The 13743-nt window shown below is 47.7% G+C and overlaps 1 protein-coding gene across 5 annotated transcripts in view; it reads left to right on the forward strand.

The window, feature by feature from the left end:
* Nucleotides 1-13743, forward strand: part of NBEAL2 (neurobeachin like 2) — a 219421-nt gene that overhangs the window by 68300 nt on the left and 137378 nt on the right. For all 5 annotated transcript variants that reach the window (XM_082192090.1, XM_082192092.1, XM_082192094.1 and 2 more), the window contains exon 2: nucleotides 13300-13388. In XM_082192090.1, the coding sequence (XP_082048216.1) occupies nucleotides 13300-13388 (89 nt within the window). The remainder of the gene's footprint in view (nucleotides 1-13299; nucleotides 13389-13743) is intronic.

The following is a 13743-nucleotide window of genomic DNA, read 5'->3' on the forward strand; positions in this document are numbered from 1 at the left end:
ATGGAGCGAAAAATACATTTGGGAACTGGGAGACTGGGAGCCCTGACTCACGGCAGAGAAAGAAGCGGTAAATTGAGAATGTGGAAATTGATGGGGAAGTTGATGCAGATTTTTGAACCAACCGCCCGCCTCTTCTGCCCTCTGTGAGCTTTTGTGGGTGCCAAGGCTGGGAGGGAAGTATCGGGAAACGACTTGATTGTGGCAAACCCTTTATATACTAGTGTGGTGCGTTAGCCAGCCATGAATGGTGGGCAAAGGAGCTCGTTTTGATCTGGGCAGGTGGTGGCGGTTTCTTTTCCTTCATTCCTCCTCCACCTGCAGGGGCCGCTATTGAGCTGCTGCCCTTGTGGTCAACCTTCCCTCTGGATCTCAGGCGTGCAGTTAGCAATTGGGGCTTGCCTTCAAGATCTGATAGAACCATAGACTTGGAAGAGGGAGCCGAGGGTCATCTAGTCCAACCCCGTACAATGCAGGAATCTTTTGTCCAATGCAGGACTTGAACCCGCATCCCTGAGATTAAGAGTATCGTGCTCTGCCGACCAAGCTATTCCTGCACCCAGCAAGAGGAGGCTGCCAGTCCAAAGGAGGTCTTTGTGGATAGCGCTGGGTTTCAGCTTAGGAACACCGGAAGCTGCCGTATAACGGACCACTCGTCCACCCAGTTCAGTTTTGTCTACACTGACTGGCAGCAGCTGGTCAGCAGCTGGTCAGGCAGCAGCTGGTTGGGAAATTAACTCCAGACAGAGCATCTTCATGCAAAGGGGGTACCCTCTCCCTTTGCCTTCACTGCAGTGCAAGCATACCTCGGGTTACAGGCGCTTCGGGTTGCGTTTTTTCGGGTTACGGACCCGCCGAAACCTGTAAGTCATAGCTGTCAACGTATTCCTTTTTTTAAGGGAAATTCCTTTATTCCGAATAGGATTCCTCGCAAGAAAAGGGGAATGTTGACAGCCATGCCGGAAGTACCGGAACGGGTTACTTCCAGGTTTCGGGGGTCGCACATGCACAGAAGAGCTAAATCGCGCTTTGCACATGCGCAGACGCACTGAATCACAACCCATGCGTGTGCAGATGCGCCGCTGCAGGTTGCGAACGCTGAGGGTTGTGAACGTGCATCCCGCACAGATCACGTTCGCAACCCGAGCATCCGCTGTATTGGGTTTTGAGGGGGTCTTTAATTTTTCACACCCTAAAAGGGGCACGGCGACAGCCCTGACCTCTACACGCGCCTTTTAACTTGGAAGGAGAGTCCACCTGCTGGCTTTCAAGGGAACGTGGTTGCCAGGAAGTGGTTTCGCGATGACTTCATTTCTCGCCCCCAAACTCTTCCGAGAGCCTTTCGGCAGCCTCAGAGCTGGGAGGAGGAAGAGGAGGAAGAAGAGGATGTGTTGCTCAGTCAAGATGTCCGTCCTGCGCCTCTTGCTCGAGTTGCACAGTGGTGCTTGAACCCAGCAAGCGGCTGCGGCTTGCGCAACGGTTCGCTGGATGTGGCAAGGGTGCTGCTGTTGTGCGCCCTCTGTTTCAGCCTTCGCCATCCTGGTCTGGCCTCCAGATAGACTGCGCCTCCCATCAGTGTGTGACTTGGCCAAGTTAGTGGCGTGTAGCTGTAAACCAGCGAGTCCCTTGTTTGGGTCCAGGCAGAGACATCACCCTGCCAACAAAGGTCCGTTTAGTTAAAGCTATGGTTTTCCCACTAGTGATGTATGGAAGTGAGAGCTGGACCATAAAGAAGGCTGATCGCCAAAGAATTGATGCTTTTGAATTCTGGTCCTGGAGGAGACTCTTGAGAGTCCCATGGACTGCAAGAAGATCAAACCTCTCCATTCTGAAGGAAATCAGCCCTGAGTGGTCACTGGAAGGACAGATCCTGAAGCTGAGGCTCCAAGACTTTGGCCACCTCAGGAGAAGAGAAGACTCTCTGGAAAAGACCCTGATGTTGGGAAAGATGGAGGGCACAAGGAGAAGGGGACGACGGAGGACGAGATGGTTGGACAGTGTTCTCAAAGCACCAGCATGAGTTTGACCAAACTGCGGGAGGCAGTGGAAGACAGGAGTGCCTGGCGTGCTCTGGTTCATGGGGTCACGAAGAGTTGGACACGACTAAACAACAACAACAACAATTTGACAGCAGCAGCCAAGGTGAAAAATCCGATGATACGAAGGACTCCCAGATACCTAATGCTCTGTAAAAATATTTTCCATCCCCCCCCACCCACCCCCCACCGATAGTCACTTGCAAAATTCGGCGCCCTTTCGCAGAGTTGTGCCAGCCTGGCAGACAGGAATCAGGTAGAGATCGGGGGTTGGCATAGTGGGATCTACTGACAGATCTCTGAGTGATCTGCAATAGATCAGGCAAAGGTTTCCAACTTCCAACTGTCTTAACAGCAACAAAACGACTTGGGCCACTGAATTAGGGCCCCTCCTGATGTTCTTTGCACTGGGCCATCATGATTATTTGTGCTATTGATGGTATTGCAGCAATCACAGAATCTTAGCATTGTAAGGGATCCACAAGGGTCATCTAGTCTGACCCCCGCAACGCAGGAATCTCAGCGAAACATCTACGACAGGTGGCCATCCAACCTCTGCTTAAAAACCTCCAAGGAAGGAAAGACCACACCTCCGCTGTTATATGTTTATTTTTGCTTCTTTTAAAGTTGTCCATGGAGGCGCAGGTCAATTCTGTGTCCAGGGCAGCTGTTTACCAGCTCCATCTGGTGCGCAGGTTGAGACCCTCCCTGCCCACAGACTGTCTCGCCAGAGTGGGGCATGCTCTGGTTATCTCCTGCTTGGACTACTACAATGCGCTCTACATGGGGCTACCATTGAAGGTGACCCGGAAACTGCAATTAATCCAGAATGTGGCAGCTAGACTGGTGACTGGGAGTGGCCACCAAGACCACATAACACCAGTCCTGAAAGATCTTCATTGGCTCCCAGTACATTTCTGAGCACAATTCAAATTGTTGGTGCTAACCTTTCAAGCCTCCGTCCTGTATACCTGAAGGAGCGTCTCCACCCCCATCATTCTGCCCGGACGCTGAGATCCAGTGCCGAGGGCCTTCTGGCAGTTCCCTCCCTGTGAGAAGTGAGGTTACAGGGAACCAGGCAGAGGGCCTTCTCGGTGGTGGCGCCTGCCCTGTGGAACGCCCTCCCAGCAGATGTCAAGGCAATAAACAACTATTTTACTTTTAAAAGACATCCCTGTTTAGTGAAGTTTTTAATGTCTGATGCTGTATTGTTTTTAATATTCAGCTGGAAGCCGCCCAGAGTAGCTGGGGAAACCCAGCCAGATGGGCGGGGTATAAAAAAATTGTTGTTGTTGTCGAAGGAAGCCCAACAAAACGTGAGTCTGGTGGGACTCGAACCCACAGCCTTTGAATGACTTCGCCCAGTCATTAGCCTAGAAGTCCAATGCGCTATCCATTGCGCCACAGAGCCTGCTTGCGACCACCTCCACTGTTGAACAGCTCTTGCCATCATAAAGTTTTTCCCAATGTTTAGCTGGAATCTCCAAGTCTTGTTATTAATATTTTTGTATGGAAATGCATCTTACGGATATTTTGAAAACCAAAGAAGTTCCTCATTTAAAGCAGACCCCTTTAAAAAGCCGGTGAGTGGACAGATGCTCTCCAAACCAGAGCGTCCATGTTCATGTTATCCAAGCAGCAGCTTGGTGGAGGGTCTTTGTGGGGGGCGATGGAGAAAAGGGGAACTAGGCAAAGACAATAATCTCTAGGCTTTATTTTCGTCCTTATCTCTGGTCTGGATTTTTGCTGTAAATAGAGAAGGGGCCTGGCGGTGTTATGGCCCCATCTCGCCGTGTTTGCCGACAAAGATTACCGCGGAATGTTAGCTCTTGTTTTCAGCAAACGGCCGGTCTGGAAACTAGCCTGAAGGTCACTCGGTCCAAGCGCAGACCTGAAGGCCGTTCTGTGCCCTGAATTGGGGGCAAATCGTGCCCACGTCCTAAAACACCCACATTGCATACATTTGGGAAACTGGGTGGGCTCACGCTGAACCCCGAGCGTTGCCAAGATCTGTGTGCCTAGGCTTCTGAACAGGATACTAAAATGGACGTATACCTTGCTTTCCTTGGTTGTGCCCATTTGATTTTTCGCATATTTCCATCTTATTCTCTCCCATATATGCAATGCCCAGAGAAAACTCTTTATCGCCTGTTCTTAACTGGTTCTCCGGTCGATTCCTCCCCCATGAAGTGACTGTCAAATTCTTAGCTGATAAAGATCCACAAATTACAGACCCGCTAGTCAAAGTTGCTCTGGCAGCTGAGAAACTCCGTTCCGGCTATGCTAATGCTTTCTAATTTTAAAACTTTATCCTGTAAATTTTTTATCCTGTAAACTTTTATAGGTTATGTTGTGTGGTTTCTCTTGCCCTCTGCTGTTCGTTGCAAAGGCCTTTGGCTACGCATAATAGAATGGTGAATTGTATCTTTCTCTCTCACTGTAATTTTTTAAAATGCGTTTTCCACTTTGCGTTTTCCACATCGTACATCTTTCGTCGTACATTGTTTCTATATCGACTTCCCTGCCTCTCACTCCTTGACTTTCTAGGCGACCTGAATATCCGTTAATTTTTGTACCCTATTTCCTTTCCCTCAGTTCCTTCGTTTCGTTTCAAGATATTATCCCTACTTGCAGATTGGTTTTAATATCCTCTCTTTTTAAGTATTCTCCAAAGTATTCTCATTCGCCCCTTGTTTGCCTCTCGCCCCAGTTCCTTTGTTTGGCCGACATATTTGCTCATTCTGCAAATTCTGTCAATTTATACAACCGTTGGTCTTTTGTTGGGACAGCTTTTTCTTTCCAATTCTTAGCATGACCTATTCTTGCTGCTGCTGTTGAAGCCATGGGTTCAAGTCGTGCTCTCCGGAGCAGGATAGAAGAATCTTGCTCCATCTTCAGATATTGGAAGATGGATATCGTCCCTCCTCTCAGTCTCCTCTTTTCCAGGCTAATCATTCCCTTCAACCGTTCCTCATAAGAATGGATGGCGGCTAACAGATTGAGGTTGAATCCTGACAAGACAGAAGTACTGTTTTGGGGGGACAGGGAGCGGGTTGGTGTGGGGGATTCCCTGGTCTTGAATGGGGTAACGGTACCCCTGAAGGACCAGGTGCGCAGCCTGGGAATCATTTTGGACTCACAGCTGTCCATGGAGGCGCAGGTTAACTCTGTGTCCAGGGCAGCTGTCTACCAGCTCCACCTGGTACGCAGGCTAAGACCCTACCTGCCCGTGAACTGTCTTGCCAGAGTGGTGCATGCTCTAGTTATCTCACGCTTGGATTACTGCAATGCGCTCTACGTGGGGCTACCTATGAAGGTGACCCAGAAACTGCAATTAATCCAGAATGCGGCAGCTAGACTGGTGACTGGGAGCGGCTACCAAGACCACATAACACCAGTCCTGAAAGATCTGCATTGGCTCCCAGTACGTTTCCGAGCACGATTCAAAGTGTTGGTGCTGACCTTTAAAGCCCTAAATGGCCTCGGTCCTGTATACCTGAAGGAGCGTCTCCACCCCCATCGTTCAGCCCGGACACTGAGATCCAGCGCCGAGGGCCTTCTGGCAGTTCCCTCATTGCGAGAAGTGAGGCTACAGGGAACCAGACAGAGGGCCTTCTCGGTAGTGGCGCCCGCCCTGTGGAACGCCCTCCCATCAGATGTCAAAGAGATAAATAATTACCTGACATTCAGGACACATCTTAAGGCAGCCCTGTTCAGGGAAGTTTTTAATATGTAACGCTGTACTGTTTTTAACACTGATTGGGAGCCGCCCAGAGGGGCTGGGGAAACTCAGTCAGATGGGCGGAGTATAAATAATAAATTATTATTATTATTATTATTATTATTATTATTATTATTATTATTATTTAAGGCAGGCTTCCTTAACCTCAGCCCTCCAGATGTTTTTGGCCTACAACTCCCATGATCCCTAGCTAGCAGGACCAGTAGTCAGGGATGATGGGAATTGTAGTCTCAAAACATCTGGAGGACTGAGGTTGAGGAAGCCTGTCATAAAACATGGTTTCCAGACCCTTGATCATCTTGGTCACCCTCCTCTGCACATTTTCCAGCTTGTCAACATCCTTCTTAAATTGTGGCGCCCAGAACTGGACACAGTATTCCAGGTGTGGTCTGACCAAGGTAGAATAGAGTGGGACTATGACTCGGGGGGACGCGGGTGGCGCTGTGGGTTAAACCACAGAGCCTAGGACTTGCTGAACAGAAGGTCGGCGGTTCGAATCCCCGCGACGGGGTGAGCTCCCGTTCCTCGGTCCCTGCTCCTGCCAACCTAGCAGTTCGAAAGCACATCACAGTGCAAGTAGATAAATAGGTACCGCTCCGGCGGGAAGGTAAACAGCGTTTCTTTGCGCTGCTCTGGTTCGCCAGAAGCGGCTTAGTCCTGCTGGCCACATGACCTGGAAGCTGTATGCCGGCTCCCTTGGCCAATAAAGCGAGATGAGCGCCGCAACCCCAGAGTCATCCGCGACTGGACCTAATGGTCAGGGGTCCCTTTACCTTTACCTTTATGACTCAGGGAAATGAGATGATGTTGCTTATTCACTCTGATTTGTTTGCGGGGTGGCTAGACAAGGTTGCATCAAAGCAAGTGTTATCCCACACTTTGTCTGGGTTTCCCATCACTTTCCATATGATAAAAAAATCCGATATTCTGGGGAAGTGGATTTCTTGCGCAATCAACTTCAATTGCGCAACCAGAATTTGCCAGAATGCGATCGAATGTGCTGTGCGAATAGAAGAAGAGTTTGGATTTGATATCCCGCCTTTCACTCCCTTTTTAAGGAGTCTCAAAGCGGCTAACATTCTCCTTTCCCTTCCTCCCCCACAACAAACACTCTGTGAGGTGAGTGGGGCTGAGAGACTTCAGAGAAGTGTGACTAGCCCAAGGTCACCCAGCAGCTGCATGTGGAGGAGCGGGGAAGCGAACCCGGTTCACCAGATTACGAGTCCACCACTCTTAACCACTACACCACACTGGCTCTCAGAAGGACAAAAGGGGGGGAAAGCAGAAGGACAAAAGGAAAAAGCAGAAGGACAAAAGGAAAGAATAGGTCTTTCCTTTTGTCCTTCTGCTTCATTAGAATGACCCCCAGACTTTTCCCACTCTGTGCATAATTTTATAAGCCTCTGGTCCCCTTTACGGCACAGTGGTACCTTGGTTCTCAAACGCCTTGGTACTCAAACAACTTGGAACCCAAACACTGCAAACCCGGAAGTAAGTGTTTCAGATTGCAAACTTTTTTCAGAAGCCGAACGTGCTCCAATTTGAGTGTTACGCTGAGGTCTGTCTATTTTTGCTATTTATTTTGCGTTTTTGTTTTTACGGCTCTTTTTGTTTTGTTCTTGTGACTGTGTGGAGCCCAGTTCAGCTACTGACGGATTGATTGTGTGACTGCAGTACATTGTTTATTGCTTTCATTTTATGAACCAGTGGTCTCTTTAGATAGTAAAATTCATGTTAAATTGCAGTTTTAGGGGTTGTTTTTAAAAGTCTGGAACGGATCGATCCATTTTGCATTACTCTCTATGGGAAAGCGCGCCTTGGTTTTGGAACGCTTGGTTTTGGACCGGACTTGCGGAACGGATTAAGTTTGAGAACCAAGGCACCACTCTGCTTGTCTTTCCCCCCTGAGCTAAAAACCTCCAAGCATTTTAAAATTTCATCCAGGATTTGGTCCAGCCCCTTCGTCATTCAGGTCCCTGCCCCTGTCTTCATGCCCTAAGTTAATCTTCTGTTCCTGAGAATAAATATATCATCGCAGACAAGAGCAGGCAGAATGTAGGCTGTGGTTCTTCAGCGGATGAGCCCCACAAATTTCTGGTGAACCACTTTGACGCTGGTTTGAACAAAGACATTGGATTCTTATCTCATTATACATGACTAAGCCATTTCTCACCTTCTCACCCCTTGCCTTTTCCTGTAAGACCTATTACAGTCGTTTAGAGTCGTCAACAGGCTCATCTCAGCTATCTGCCAATCTCACATTCCCACCACCCTTCTGAGTAATACCCCTCCCCACCTTCTCACTATATAGAAGGATCTGGCAACTTCTGTTTCAGTGTATCTGAAGAAGTGTGCATGCACACGAAAGCTCATACCAAGAACTAACTTAGTTGGTCTTTAAGGTGCTACTGGAAGGATTTTTTTTATTTTGACTATGGCAGACCAACACGGCTACCTATCTGTAACTGGCACTTTGACGCTGTTGGGATTCTTGCGGAAGAACGTTGGCTTAGGTGGAGCAAAGAGGCAGTTCATAGCAGTCGAAGTTTCCGGACACCTTTTAAAAGCAACCCCACGTAGAACGTGTTGCTGTCGTCTAATCTGGATGCGATTAGGTTGTGACTCACAGCGGCTAGGTCATTTGTAGGCAGGAAAGGGCGCAGCTTGCAAACCAGCCCTGAGCTGATAAAACGCACTTCATATCAGTGTCTAGCTGCAATACAGGGTCCAATAGCACCCCCATGCTATGAATAACAGGTGTCCCTAGAGGGAATGCAAACCCCAAACAACACAGTAGGGCTGGGTGATATCTGGTTTTCAGCATCATGAAACGTCACAGACTAAACATCGCAATATACCAATATATCACAATGTCTGAAATAAGGATTGGACACGGGTGGCGCTGTGGGTTAAACCACAGAGCCTAGGACTCACAAATCAGAAGGTCGGCGGTTCGAATCCCCACCACGGGGTGAGCTCCCGTTGCTCGGTCCCTGCTCCTGCCAACCTAGCAGTTCGAAAGCACGTCAAAGTGCAAGTAGATAAATAGGTACCGCTCCAGCGGGAAGGTAAACGGTGTTTCCGTGCGCTGCTCTGGTTCACCAGAAGCGGCTTAGTTATGCTAAGGGAGCTGGGCATGTTTAGCCTGGAGAAGAGGAGGTTAAGGGGTGATATGATAGCCATGTTCAAATATATAAAAGGATGTCACATAGAGGAGGGAGAAAGGTTGTTTTCTGCTGCTCCAGAGAAGCGGACACGGAGCAATGGATCCAAACTACAAGAAAGAAGATTCCACCTAAACATTAGGAAGAACTTGCTGACAGTAAGAGCTGTTCGACAGTGGCATTTGCTGCCAAGGAGTGTGGTGGAGTCTCCTCCTTTGGAGGTCTTTAAGCAGAGGCTTGACAACCATAAGTCAGGAGTGCTCTGATGGTGTTTCCTGCTTGGCAGGGGGTTGGACTCGATGGCCCTTGTGGTCTCTTCCAACTCTAGGATTCTATGATTCTATGCTGGCCACATGACCCGGAAGATGTACGCCGGCTCCCTCGGCCAATAAAGCAAGATGAGCGCCACAACCCCAGAGTCGGTCACGACTGGACCTAATGGTCAGGGGTCCCTTTACCTTTACCTTCCAAATTTCAGCTCCATTGATTTTTGCCGGCGACTATTCTTGTGTTTTGCTGCTTCCGGCAAGAGGCAGAGGAGCTCTGAACCAGCAGGGAATCGAGAGAAGCTTTGGCTGGCTTCACGGTTTTCCCCACATTGTGATTTTTGCAGAGCGCACAGACGCACGCACACACACATCATGATTTGCAATACAGTGGTACCTCGGGTTACAGACGCTTCAGGTTACAGACTCCGCTAACCCAGAAATAGTACCTCAGGTTAAGAACTTTGCTTCAGGATGAGAACAGAAATCATGCTCCGGCGGCGTGGCGGCAGCAGGTGGCCCCTTAGCTAAAGTGGTACCCAGGTTAAGAACAGTTTCAGGTTAAGAACGGACCTCCAGAACTAATTAGGTTCTTAACCCGAGGTACCACTGCATGTGGTACCTTGGTTCTCAAATGCCTTGGTACTCAAACAACTTGGAACCCAAACGCTGCAAACCTGGAGGAAAGTGTTCCAATTTGCGAACTTTTTTGGGAAGGTGAACATGCTCCGTTTTAAGTGTTACACTTCTGATTTGAGTGCCACGCTTCCGATTTGAGTGTTACGTCGAGAAAATAACTTTGCTATTTATTTTGCATTTTTGTTTTTGCGGCTCTTTTTTGTTTTGTTTTTGTGACTGTGACTGTGTGGAACCCAGTTCAGCTACTGATGGATTGATGGTGTGACTGCAGTACATTGTTTATTGCTTTCATGTTATGGTTCAGTGGCCTCGTTAGATAGCGAAATTCATGTCAAATTGCTGTTTTAGAGGTTGTTTTTAAAAGTCTGGAACGGATCAATCCGTTTTGCATTACTTTCTATGGGAAAGCGCGTCTTGGTTTTGGAACGCCTTGGTTTTGGAACGGACTTCCGGAACGGATTAAGTTTGAGAACCAAGGGACCACTGTATACAGTAAGGTCAAAAATACTGAAACTGACATCACGATATGGACTTCATACCAGCTTGGGACGATATATCAATATATCGGCCAGCCCTACAACACGGATTTTGTTGGTTTGGAGCACTTGTACTCTGCTGTTCAGCCAAAAAGGCTCCTAGAGCAACTTACAGAGAATCGGTTAAAATGAGCCAGCCACCTCCTGCAGGGTGCTGAAAGACGCAGCACAAAAGGAAAAGGGGACAGGGAGGGAAGAGGAAAAAAGCGAAGTCGGGCACAGAGGTGGTATATCTGTTGTTGGGCTGGGCATTTTCTCAGCCAGCGGTACTACTGTCCTCTTGGTTTTGACGTCCTTGCCCGCATCATCAACTCCAAGCATCACTACAGGACTTCTGAAGGTCTTCCTATGAATGAATGACTGGAAAGGGTGATGGAGTCAAGTGTTGTCACTACACTGTTTAGGTTTTTTTTGCAGTCGGAACTCACCAGAACTCAGTTCCGCCCCCTCAGGTGGGCACCAGTGCTACTGTGAGTTCTGGCACCTCTTTTTCTAGAAAAAATAGCACTGGCGCTGACTACAGTCATACCTCGGCTTATGAACGCTGTGGGTTGCACGTTTTCAGGTTGCGGACTGCGCCGAACACAGAACTACTGGAACAGGTTACAGTCATACCTCGGGTTGCGAATACAGTGGTACCTTGGGTTAAGTACTTAATTCGTTCCGGATGTCCGTACTTAACGTGAAACTGTTCTTAACCTGAAGCACCACTTTAGCTAATGGGGCTTCCTGATGCTGCCGCGCTGCCAGAGCACAATTTATGTTCTCATCATGAAGCAAAGTTCTTAACCTGAAGCACTATTTCTGGGTTACCGGAGCCTGTAACCTGAAGCATATGTAACCTGAAGGGTATGTAACCTGAGGTACCACTGAACTGCGGGTTCCATCTTTTCAGGTTGCATCCCGCGGCAACCTGGAAGTACGGAAAGGGTTACTTCCGGGTTTCGCTGCTCGCACATGCGCAGACCAGCAAAATAACATCACGCGCATGCACGGGTTGCATTCCGGAACGGATCCCATTCGCAACCAGAGGTACCACTGTACTTCTAGGTTTTAGTGCTCGCGCATGCACAGGAACACAAACTGACGTCATGCACATGCGCAGAAGCATGTCACGCGCATGCGCAAACACGGCGCTTCAGGCTGCAAATGCTGCGGATTGCAAATGTGCCTCCCGCATGGACATAGCTGTCAACTTTCAGATTTGAAAATAAGGGATCAGCAGCCTCACCTGTCCTGGGGACAGTGTACGGGATATCTAACAATCCGGGATAGCAGCAGGAAGCAGCAGGAAACGGCGCTGGAATAAGGCAATTTCCTGCCATAAAAAGGGATAGTTGACAACTATGCGCACGAATCACGTTTGCAACCCGAGATACGACTGTATTCAGAAGCTTCAGTTTCCAAATCCAAACTTGCAATTTAGCGGACCCTTTCTAAAAAGAATTGTGCAATTGTTTCTTTTATCTCCTGCTTCCCGGGACGTGTCATTGCTTTATTGCACTTTAAAAAAAATATACGAGTGCGTAAACGTTTTATTTTGCTACTCTGGATTGTGTTTACGCTTCCTCGGCTCCCTTTGGGAGGAAGGGTGGTGCGAAAATGCAACAATTAAAATTCTCCTTATATATGGTTTGGTGCAATTGTTTGCCCTCTGTGCTGCCTCTGCCACTGCCACCGCCTCCTCCTTCCTGAATTTAACCGTACGGGCGAGATCCCACTGAGTCAGAGATCACATAGTAAACTGGGTGATGTCATGGTATAATATTTGACTGATGTTCTGAGACATTAGTAAACTCGTGTGTGTGCTGATCAGTGCAACTAATCAGACTTGGCTCATCGTCGTGATGAATGACTGGGTGGGGAGCAATTTTAAATGAATACGTCTTTTTGTTTTGTTCTTTGTTTTAAATAGCTTTTATTGGTTTTTCAATATATACATCCTTTATGAAATATCTTCCGTTTTTTTCCTGCTTCCCTCATACTTCCACTTTGTTTTACTTTCAATTTATTCATCCTGCGTATTATTTCCCCAATTAATTCCTAATACCTTTACATCTATTTTTTATTATATACGTTTGTGAATATTTACTCAAACCCTGCCAATAAGTCCAACTTTTCATGTTGTCTCTTCATATATGGTTCCCATTCTCTTTTAAAGTTTTGGTTTAAGTCCCTTTCATGTAATTTATCTGTTAATTTTGCTAATTCTGCATATTCCATGAGTTTTTCTTGCCACTGTCCTTTCGTCGGGGTTTCTTCTGTCTTCCAAGCTTGTGCTAGTAGAATTCTTGCCGCTGTTGTTGCATACATAAATAATTTCCAGTTGTCTTTTCTTATTTCTTGATCTAAAATCCCTAGGAGGAATGCTTCTGGTTTCTTAACATAAGTATTTTTTGAACTTTTTTTTCAATTCATTATATATCATTTCCCAATAATTTCTGACCTTTTTGCATTCCCACCACATATGATAAAACGTACCATCTTTCTCTTTACATCTCCAACAAGATTTTTATCCCGTCTTATACATTTTAACCACTTTCTCTGCAAAGAATCGACGCATGCTGAAAAAAACTAGAGCCAAAAATATTTGCCCTAAATCTCGTCCTAAATCTCATCAATTTTTCAGCGATCAACCTTCTTTATGGTCCAGCTCTCACTTCCATACATCACTGCTGGGAAAACCAGAGCTTGAACTATACGGGCCTTTGTTGGCAAGGTGATGTCTCTGCTTTTTAAGATGCTGACGGTTGCCCACCCTGCCCTATAACTTCGGATCTTGAGCTACGAAAATGTCCTCCTAACTGAACGAGCTTTGACATTAGCCCAGCGAGGGCTTGCCTCCTGGGATATTTTGGCCCTGTGGTAGAAGGGGATTGCACTTTCTAATTGCTTCTTCTCCGTCCTTTCTTCTTCCAGAAGGACTTGGCGTACCTGCAGCAGTGGCTGGAAGCGTTCGTCGCAAATTTTGAGAAGATCATCACCGTGCATTCGATGGAACCGAGAAGGTAAGCAGAATGCATCTTTGCTAGTGTAGTAGAGCCAGTGTGGTGTAGTGGTTAAGAGCAGTAGATTCGTAATCTGGGGAACCGGGTTCATGTCTCCGCTCCTCCACATGCAGCTGCTGGGTGACCTTAGGCCAATCACACTTCTTTGAAGTCTCTCAGCCCCACTCACCCCACAGAGTGTTTGTTGTGGGGGAGGAAGGGAAAGGAGAATGTTAGCCGCTTTGAGACTCCTTTGGGTAGTGATAAAGCGGGATATCAAATCCAAACTCTTCTTCTTCTTTGCTGGTCCAACAATGTCGGTGGGCATTCAGTTGCTTGGTGGATAGGACTCCCTTCCGGCCCTTGAGGGTGAGAT

The sequence above is a fragment of the Podarcis vaucheri genome (genome assembly GCF_965113315.1).
Source record: "Podarcis vaucheri genome assembly, chromosome: 12".
NCBI lineage: Eukaryota > Metazoa > Chordata > Lepidosauria > Squamata > Lacertidae > Podarcis > Podarcis vaucheri.